The following is a 10,197-nucleotide window of genomic DNA, read 5'->3' as shown; positions in this document are numbered from 1 at the left end:
TTTTGTGCATTTAAAAAGAGCATTCTGATTGGGGACCCACAGGATTTGCCAGATTGCCATGATACAATAAAAAGGCTAAGAACCCTTAATCTAGTCCAATTTCCTCATTTTGCAGATTGTGGAATCAGGAGCCTGGAGAAGGTCAAGTGACTTGTCCAAATCTGAGAGAATAAGAAGAGTTTGGCATGAGTTTAGAAGATCTAAATTTTGGGGATGTCAAAGAAAAGAAACTGACAAACTTGTTTTCATAGCTGGAAATAAAGCTGTATTCAGGGGCTACTTCACAGATATTCAGTATCAGGCAGAGCCCAAAGGACCTCAGGGAACTGTCTAGTTCAGTCTATTCATTATTTTATAGATGAGGAAACCAAGATCAGGAGGGAAGTGATTTGCCCAAAGTCACACAGTCAACTGGAGAAAGAGCCAGGACTAGAACCTCCCCCACCCCCACCCCCAACCCCCACCCCCGATTCCTGGCCCAGGCCTCTCTGTCCACCATGCCATATTGCTTCTTCATTCATTATCCTATCCTGGACAGAGAATGGCTTGTGGCTCGCCTCTTCTCTACCTGGTACACAGACATCTCTTTCCCTTGGGTACTAACTGGGTCTTCCCAATGTCATGCCAGTCCCTACTCTGAATCCTCTGCCCTAATATTCTTTTCTCAGGCTCCACAACAGGGCCCTACTGGAAGGCCGATGCTATCTCAGGAACAAACTCTGCTTTGACTGAAAAAACACTGTTGCCACCGTTAGATCTTGATCCTTCTTCTCAAAGCAATCTGAGAGAAAAAGAGTCTTTCCGGCAGATTTTTTGTTTCTTTTCTTTTAATGAAAGGGCTGAGATATTTGCCAAACTAGGGCGTGTGTGTGTGTGTGTGTATGTGTGTGTGTGTGTGTGTGTGTGTGTGTGTGTGTGTGTGTGTGTGTGTGTGTGTGTGTGTGTGTGTGTGTGTGTTGTACCTTGTGGCCTTGGCTCAGCCTTTGCCAGTAACCAGAAATGATGAGTCAGAAAGCCAAAGCCTAGGAGGGGTGGAAGGGCTGTAAGACATTGGACATGAACTCAAGGGCAGACTCAGAAATGAGACAAATGGAAAGAAATCATCAGATGGGGCAAGGAGCAATTTTAATGAAAAAACAAACCACCCTCTTACACTCCAGTCTCGCTAGTCCTGGGGCTCCTTTATGGACTTGGGAAATGCTTTCTGATGGTAGGCAGGCTGAAGAGGCTGGAGTTTATTTGACCCACCTGGAAATCAAGGTCTTTGCTAGAGTTAGGGGCCAGCAAAATCAGAAGTCATTGAAATTAGGGTCATTGGGTTAGAGGCTGGGAAAGTAGCGGGGTCAAAGGTCTAGAGAAAACCCCAGTCCCATACTCATAAGAACCAGGCCCTGATCTCTGAATGGGCAGCAGTCATTAGGAAGCCCTAGCAGCAGCTGACAGCCCCTCCTTGCTCTCACTGGAGAGTGAACTGTGCCAGGCCCGGGCCTCTCCATTCCGACTCAGCTTTTCACTTCTGCAACAGAGAAGACAGACTGGGCACTGTAGGCGATTGTAGCCTTTGCCCCCACCACCCAGACCCAGCGAACACGTAACACAAATAGCTCACATTCATATAAGATGTACATTTAAGATTTTGTGTACAAAGCACATTCTTCATCTCAGCCTTGTGAAGTAAGGCGTGAAAATATGGCTCCATGTTCCAGATAAGGAAACTAAGAATCAGACATTCAAAGGGAGCTTCCTACTCACATGCCTCTCCAAAAAAAAAGAGAGAACTAGAAAGAGATGAATAGCCCTTAAAAAATCGCACAAAAAAGGAAAATCAACCAAAATAGAGAAGGAGCAAAGTGGAGAATATTGACAGCATTGGGGCGGTGGTGGTGGTGGGGGGGTGTTAATAACAAAGTGAAATAGAACAAGTATAAGAAGTAATCTGAATGAGAAAAGATTCAGTGCAAGCTATTCCCAAAGATTGCCTCAATTGGATAAATGACACGTTTAAAGAATTTGAGCATGGAGCAGTGTAAAGAAAATTATAGCTCAGAGGGGAAAAAAACTCAGTGGGAACTGAAGTTAGAATTAGCTTTTAAAATTAAAAAATTTTAACTAACATTTTAAGTTTAAATTTAAAATATTTTTTTAAAAGATCTGGTAGAAGCAATGATAATTCTTAAAAAAAAAACAGTGAAGGGAGAGGTAAGTGGCTCAGCAAATAGAGAGCTAGTCCAGAGATGGGAGGTTCTGGGTTCAAATCCAACCTCAGATACTTTCTAATTGTATGACTCTTAAAAAGTCACTTAACTCTAGTTGCCACTCTTCTGCATTGGAATCTATACATAGTATAAATTCTAAGACAGAAAGTAAGGGTTTAAAAAAAGATGAAGAAAAAATATTTTAAAAATCTCAAAATATCAATTGAAGCAACAAATAAAAGACTGTAACAGAAAGGGCAATAGGGCAACATAGAGTAAAGTGGAAAAATAAAATCAGAAAATGTTTCAATTATTGAAAGAATTGGAAAATATAGTCTCAAGCAATAGTCCCAGAAGATGGGTCAAAACAGAGAAGCAACCACAAATTAAAAAACAAAAGATATGAGTACTATATTTCAGGAAATTGGTCAAGAAAACTTTCCCAAATGAACAAAAATAAATGGCAATCTACAAACAGAAAGAATTCACTAGAGCCCACTAAGGAAACTGAGGCTCAGAGAGGCTTAGTGAAACATGCCCAAGTAGGGTCCTAGTGTCTCAGAGCTCTTTCTACTAAACCACATTGACATAGTGGGGCTCCCAGAAAATGAAAGGCTTCCAGCCTCTAAGGAAACAGAATGAGGTGTTAATTTGGACTGTGTGTTTTGAGTGGAGAGAGAAGTGAACCATAAAGTGCCCATTCTCTTGGGCAGGGGATGATCTGGGATCCTTTTTCTGTATGTTCCCCTGTAGAAACCCCCCAAGGCAAGTCCCCTCTCTGTCCCCTATTCCCAGCCCAACCCAAGGTTGCACTCACCATCCAGGACCTGGAAGTCATGTGAGAAATCACAGAACCCTGTGGGCATAGAGGTTAAGGGTTAGGGCAGTAGAACAGGTACAAAAGGTACCAAGGGACTGAGAGTGCCCATTAAAGCTCTTTATAGTCTCAGTCTCTCTCCAAATAGGGGTAAGGAGAGAGTGTAAGCAGGAGAACAAGTAAGGATTAGAAACAACAGCTTTTCACCCATACAAAGGCTCATAGAGTTCAGGCTGGAAGGGACCTTAAGAAATAATCCTAACTCCGTTTTAAGGTGAGGAAACTGAAGTTTTAAAAGGTTGTGACTTTACATGACTTAGAAATAAAGAAAAATATCATAAATAAATTAGAGGATCAGAGAATACATTAGCTATCAGATGTACCGACAAAGAATTTATAAACAAACTAGAAACAGAGAGTATTGTGGGATGGAAAATGGATAATTTTGATTACATTAAATAAAAAAGGTTTTATGCAAATAAAGATTAGATTAGAAGGAAAGCAGAAAAATGGAAATAAATTTTATAGATAGTTTCCCAGATAAAGGCCTCATCTCTTAAATAGAGAACCAAATCAAATTTATAAGAATGAGTCATTCCCCAATCAATAAATGGTCAAAGGATATGAACAAGCAGTTTTTGAAAGAAGAAATCAAAGCTATTTAGAGTCATATGAAAATCATTATTGATTAGAGAAATGCAAATTAAAACAATTCTGAGCTATCACTTCATACCTATCAGATTGGCTAAAATGATAGAAGGAAAAAAAGATAAACATTGGCAGGAATGCGGAAACTTTAGGACACTTAATCCTTTGTTAGTGGAATTGTGAACTGATCCAACTATTTTGGAGAACAATTTTGGAATTATGCCCAAAGAATTATAAAACTTTTTTTTACACATTGAGTCAGCAATGCCACTATAAAGCCATTTTCCTAAGGTGATCAGGAAGAATGTAGAAAATATTTAGAGCAGTTATTTTTTTTTTGGTGGCAAAGAACTGGAAAGTGAAGGAATGCCTATTAATTAGGGAATGGCTGAATAAACTATGGTATATGATTATGATGGAATTCTATTTTGCTGTAAGAAAGGATGAATAGATTGGTTTTAGGAAAGCATGGAAAGACTTGTATGAAATAATGCAGTATGAAATAAGCAGAACCAAGAGAATGTCATACATCATAGCAAAATATTGTTCAAAGAATAAATATGAGTGATTAAGCTATTCATTTTTTTTTTTAGTCCTTACCTTCAATCTTGGAATCAGTACTGTGTGTTGGTTCCGAGGAAGAAGAGCAGTAAGGGTTAGGTAAAGGGGGTAAGTGGCTTGCCTAGGGTCACACAGTTGGGAAGTGTCTGAGGCCAAATTTGAACCTAGGACCTCCTGTCTCTAAATCCACTGAGTCACCCAGCTGCCCTCTGATTAAGCTATTCTGAGTAATATGATCATTCAAATCCACCACAAAGGACTGATGAAAGAAAATGTTATCCATCTCCAAAGAACCGATATATGGAAGGCTGCATTGTATGGTCCCACATAGATATCTGTATCAAATGTTGGCTTTCTCTAATGTGAGGTTGAGAGGGAAGGAAGGAGACAACTTGGAATTCAAAATGAAGAAAAAAATGTAAAAATGAAATTAAAAAAGAGGTTGTGAGTCATTCAGTGTTGGATTGTATCTCAGAGAGGGTTAAGGACATGAGCCGTGGCAGGCCTCTCTGAGGTTCTGTGAGTCTATAAATGAAGACGTTGGGAAACCATGGTGGATAGGAGACTGGCCCTATGAGCCTAGAGATGGAAAGGTAACATGGGTGGGAAAACTCACCATAGGTGGGGAAGTAAAAGATGAAGTCTTCACTTAAGGTGGCATCAGTGACATGTTGTTCGTACTTGCTCAAGACGTCATCAATTACAGGGAAGGAGCGGGCTGTAGGGAGAAATGAAACAGTCCTCGGAATGGGTCTCTAGATGGTACTTGGGCAGAGTCAAGTCAGAGTTGAATGTGTTTTGGTGTCTATATCCATGCAAGAGTCAGAGGCTAGGGACAGGGATGGAGGGGGAGAGGTACACGAGGCTTGGCTCTTGGCTCTTTTTCTCTTTCTCCACCGCCCCAAGGTAGTACCTCTGTCCCATTGCCATTTCTGTTCTTACCATAGAGTTTTATGGAGAATTGTTGGGCCTTCTGATAGTATAAGATGGCATACTGGTGGTAATCTGTGTCTGCCACCACCACCTCCACACCCTTGCTGCGTCGTTGGCCTAGGAACAGATACCAAGCCATCTCATCATGGATCTGGGGATCTGCAGAAGGGGGCTGAGTACCTGTCACACACTGCTCTGGGGTGCTTCCTCTCTCATGCTCACAGTTCTTTACCACCTCAACTTACTCAATGTCTAGAGTCCTTCCCCCAGATTTCTAAGCACCTACTGCCAACCCCCCCCCCAGTCACTCCCTCCTAATTGGGGCTCATTGGAGCTGAGTACCGATGTAGGACCTCTTAAGGCTCTACTGCTCCCTATAACTTTGAGTTTGGCCCCCTCCCCCAATGCCCACTCTCACCTTGAAGATGGTATCTACCCTGGAGCTTGGTGGACCCATACTTTTGTTTGATTTGCCAACAGATCCCATCCCTAAAAAACAGACAGATTAGGACTCCAGAGATAGGGTAGGCAACCTGTCACCCTGGGTAGGAAGTTACTTAAGAAATAATTTAGCATAGATGTCAAGGAGGACTGAAGCATAATATGTCAAGGGAGACTGGATTGGGATAACTTTGGGAAGATTTCTCATCTGTAAAATGGGGATAATGATAGCACTTACTTCATAGGGTTGTTATTAGGATTAAATGAAAAGGTTACATAATATGTAAAAATTCCTTTCAAATCTTAAAGTTCCAATTATTATTATGATCATAGAGGTGACCTTGGGTTCTTAGAGGCTATGACAGTGGAATGTAACTTTTTAAAATTAATATTTTAAAAAGTATTTTTCCATGGTTACATGATTCATATTCTTTCCTCCCCTTTTACCTCCCCACTCCCAGAGCTGACAAGCAATGGAATATAATTTCTGATAGGTCCTATCAAGCTTGAAAAACTTTGAAGATGATCTGGATAACTGCAGTGTCTCTTGTATGAGGACCAGTCTCAAAAAGTTGAGGTTCATTCATTCAGATTGACTGCTGGGGTATTTGATTTTTTGGCCACCAAATCTCTTGAAGATTTATTTTCTAAAGCAGAAAGGGGTTGTGATCTCCACTAATGAAGAGAGCACCTACATTAACCAAATCTTGGATCCCTAAAATATTAGCATAATTATAAGAATAATAATATATTTATTACCTATTGGATATTGAGCAAGACATGGCTTAATGGCTAGAATTATGCATCAGAAGCTCCTTCTCTTTCCTGGATTGATAGATGACAAATCTCCAAACTACAAATACAGACCTTAAAATATTCTAGAGAACTCAACCAATAAATTCTACAAGAGGTGGATCGTTATCATGGACAGAATTATTGCTCACAAGTTTCTGGAAATAACATCAATTTATAAAAACTTAAGAGAAAATTTTTAATAGATTCTACCAGGGGTATGTGAGAACAGAGCCAAATAAAAATTTTTTAGTGTGAACATTTGCAACTTGGAAATTGGCAAACATGAATGCCACAAATCAGGGCTTTATTTATTTATCATCTTGTTGATTATCTAGAGTTTAGACTTAAGAAAGTGATGGTAAAAAGTTAATAATGTAGATTAATTGTATAAGTAACAGCTGGAGATTTGGGTGTTAAATATTGGCTGGCACCAGATGCCACCATACTCATGATTTCTTTGCTATAGAAATAAAAACATTTCAAAATATTGACACCTAGCAGAGAGGGGCAAAACCACATGGGAATAGGACAAGGTTCACAACATCCCTGTTTTCTTGTCTGCTATTGGAGTTGTACTGAGGATACTTGTAGCCAGCCAGTAGAGGATAAACTTCCACCTAGATGTTACCAAAAAAGCAGCCATTTCATCCCCACGTAAAATTGTCTATAGAACATTATATATACACAAATGCTAGCAGAAGATTCATTTGTCTATCTGAACTACATTGAAAAAGATGAGAATGAGGAGGGCATCTGGGTTGCTCAGTGTATTGAGAACCAGGAGACTAAGTGGTCTTAGGTTCAAATCTGGCTTCAGAGACTTTCTAGCTGTGTGACCCTGGGCGAGTCACTTAACCCCCATTGCCTAGCCCTCACCACTCTTCTACCTTGGAACCAATATGCAGTATTGATTCTAAGATAGGAGGGAAGGGTTTAAGAAAAAAGAAAAAGATGAGAATGGAATAGTGATAGTCATAAATCTTTTTTTCACTGAACAAGCATTTTATTTTCTTTCCCACCCTCCAATTGAAAACAACAACAAAATCTCATAAATGAATGTCAAGCAAAACAAATTCCCACATTGCCTGTGTCCAAAAGTGTAGGTTTCAATCTGGATGATAATAAATCTTCCAAAATAGAAGCAACAAGATACTAGTCCCACTTCAACTCTAGCCTGAGACAGGCCTGACTGCTTTAGGATATATAAGCATGCTAAGAAATAAGATATAGCCTGTTGTAAAAGTCTCGGTCCAGTTCTGAGCTCTTTGGGACACTCTGTGAGTGCATGTATGTATTTTGTATGTGTGTTTGAGTCAGCATCTTACTAGTGCAGATGCAGCACTGGATTTGGGGTCAAGAAGAACTGAGTTCAAATTTGACCTCAGACATTTACTAGTTGTGTGACTTACACTCCGTCACTTTTCCTGAGACTGCCTCAATTTCCTCATCTGTAAAATGGGAATAACAGTAACAGCTACTTCCCCGGGGTTGTTGTGGGGGTAAAATGAGGTAACACTTGTAAAATGCTTTCCAGACCTTACAGTGCTTTGTCATTGCTTTATTTTCATAAAGAAGGAGGCTAGAAGGACAAAGGATGCTGAAGCAAGCTGGAAACCATCTATTACAAAATCCTCTTTACATAAAAAGGCGATTGTCCGCGGGGGGAGGAAGGGATTCTTTCTAGTTACCCGAGGGAGCCAGTCCCACCTTCTGTCACACACCCTACGTTACAAAGTCAATCAAACGCATGCCCTCCGGAGCAGGCTATCCCTCCACATGTCACTCACAGTTTCCTGGATGTGTTGACAGACAGCGCCGGGCCGGACACTGCGACCTGCATCGACGTGGCCTCAGACCTATGGCTGGACTCCAGAAGATGACTGCACTTGGAGGCCACAGCCACGAGGAGCCACGTTCCTGAAAACTGAGGGGACAGGTGGCCCGGGACTTAGGGAGCCCCGGCCAAGGATCCCAGGCGGGGAAGGGGGACCCCTCCAGGCCGCAAGGAGGCAGAGGTAACCCTCCCCTCCCGGCCTAGCTCAGTTTCTAGGGGGAATCGCGGTGTCTACAAGAAGAGACGAGGCTGGGGCCCCAGAAGGCTTAGGGCGGCTGACAGACAGACAGACAGACATGACTGAAGGGTATTCCTTTTCGCATTTCTCTTGGGCTTTGGGGAACCTGTTTTCTAAGGAGGTAGATATGCTCTCTCTGGCCTCGTTCGGACCCGAGTCCCTGGGAAGACTGTGCTTTGGGCAGACGGGTCCTTGAGCTTTGGAGAACAACCCGCCTCGGCTCCGAGGACGATGAACGTTGGGAAGAGACCATCTGAGGGGCCAGCTCTTTCTCTCACCTGATTTGGGTCGAAGTTGGCCTGAGGGTGGATTTTGTCGATGGGGACCAGAGGCAGTGCGGGCTTCTTCTGTCTCTGAGCTGCGGTGCCAGGCACCAGGAGCAGAGTGAGGAGGAGAGCCGTCCTTGGGAGCAGCATGGCAGTGATGACCCAGCTGGGGAGAGGGTAGGCTCGCTGGGGCTCAGAGGAATGGCCCTGGTGCCGGGAAGCTGATCAATAAGTCAGAGTCCATTTGTCCACATGATAGCTTTAGCAGCTCCATATCCCCTAAATAGGTCAGCGGGAGGAGGGAGAGGTACCTGGCCATGGGAGGAGGCCCTGTTTTCAGAGTCCTTGCCTTTGGGGAGTCCCTGGCCTGAACCCTGTCATCGTGAGAGACATGGGATAGGACTATATATTTGTTGACTTATTAAAACAGATAGGACTGTAGAAATGAAAGTTCGTTTCCCTCATTTCAGCATGGTGGTGCAATGGATAGAGTCAGGAAAACCCAAGTTCAAATCCAGCCTCTGACATTGAGTCACTGTGATCCTGCGCAAGTCACTTTACCTCTTTTTATCCCAGTTTACTCAACTCTAAAATGGGGGAAAGCATAGAACTTACTTCCCAGGGTTGTGAGGATCAAATGAAATATCTGTAAAGTGCTCAGCACATCGCAGGTGCTATGTAAATGACAGCTATAGCATTTTGTATATATCCTACATTTCTTTACATGGGATCCCCATGTTATGCACCATAGTTAACAAATAGTATTTCATCTTTTTTTTTTAAATAAACCCTTACCTTCCGTCTTGGAGTCAATACTATGTATTGGCTTCAAGGCAGAAGAGTGGTCAGGGCTAGGCAATGGGGGTCAAGTGACTTGCCCAGGGTCACACAGCTAGGAAGTAGCTGAGGCCAGATTTGAACCTAGGACCTCCCTTCTCTAGGCTTGGTTCTCAATCCACTGAGCTACCCAGCTGCCCCCATCTTTTTTTTTTTTTTTTAAAAATAAACACATATTTTATTAGCATTTCTACATATATTACCAACAAAGTCCAGCAGCAAGAAGTAGAAAGAGAAATTCCATTCAAAATAACTCCAGACAATACAAAATAGTATTTCATCTTTACAATATCATATCTATATATGTGCAAATATACACAAACAGTTTGGACTATGATTATGCCAAAATAGAGGATTTCTAGTGTAGAAACTCACTCTAGCAATGCATATCCGATCCTCAGCTCTCACTCAGTCTGCTATACTGAGAGGTTCAGGTGTCCACAGTTACACTGGCATGTGCCAGAAGCAGATCTAGAATCCAGGGCTTCTGGACTCCAAGGCCAGCCCCTGTCCACTGCCCCATGCTGCCATCAGCAATGCGGTGCACAATTTAAAATGACAATAAAAATTTAAATTACGGCTCACTCAAAGGGAAATGGAAAGACACATGGTAAGCAGAAACAGAGATTATA

At 42.0% G+C, this 10,197-nt stretch overlaps 1 protein-coding gene across 1 annotated transcript; it reads right to left on the bottom strand.

Annotated features, from left to right (window-relative positions):
* Positions 1-1,103: 1,103 nt before the first annotated feature.
* C8G (complement C8 gamma chain) lies at positions 1,104-8,964 on the bottom strand. The gene is made up of 7 exons (XM_007475395.3): positions 8,741-8,964; positions 8,178-8,314; positions 5,573-5,643; positions 5,164-5,271; positions 4,838-4,939; positions 3,013-3,051; positions 1,104-1,516 (listed from the first exon to the last, which is right to left on the bottom strand). The coding sequence occupies exons 1-7, from the start codon at positions 8,876-8,878 to the stop codon at positions 1,503-1,505; spliced, it is 609 nt and encodes a 202-aa protein (XP_007475457.1). The 5' UTR covers positions 8,879-8,964; the 3' UTR covers positions 1,104-1,502.
* Between the last annotated feature and the right edge of the window lie 1,233 nt (positions 8,965-10,197).

Source organism: Monodelphis domestica, chromosome 1, assembly GCF_027887165.1.
Source record: "Monodelphis domestica isolate mMonDom1 chromosome 1, mMonDom1.pri, whole genome shotgun sequence".
Lineage (NCBI taxonomy): Eukaryota > Metazoa > Chordata > Mammalia > Didelphimorphia > Didelphidae > Monodelphis > Monodelphis domestica.
The sequence above is the reverse complement of the archived record's forward strand: the minus strand, read 5'-3'. Positions and strand labels throughout refer to the sequence as shown.

Bases quoted from the DNA above. Each gene is read 5' to 3' on its own strand.
- C8G (XM_007475395.3), bottom strand. From the start codon at position 8,878: ATGCTGCTCCCAAGGACGGCTCTCCTCCTCACTCTGCTCCTGGTGCCT. The intron at 5,272-5,572 runs GTGAGAGTGGGC...ATCTGTTCCTAG, and splicing joins GGGTAGATACCATCTTCAAG to GCCAACGACGCAGCAAGGGT. The intron at 3,052-4,837 runs GTGAGTTTTCCC...CTATGCCCACAG, and splicing joins CTTTTACTTCCCCACCTATG to GGTTCTGTGATTTCTCACAT.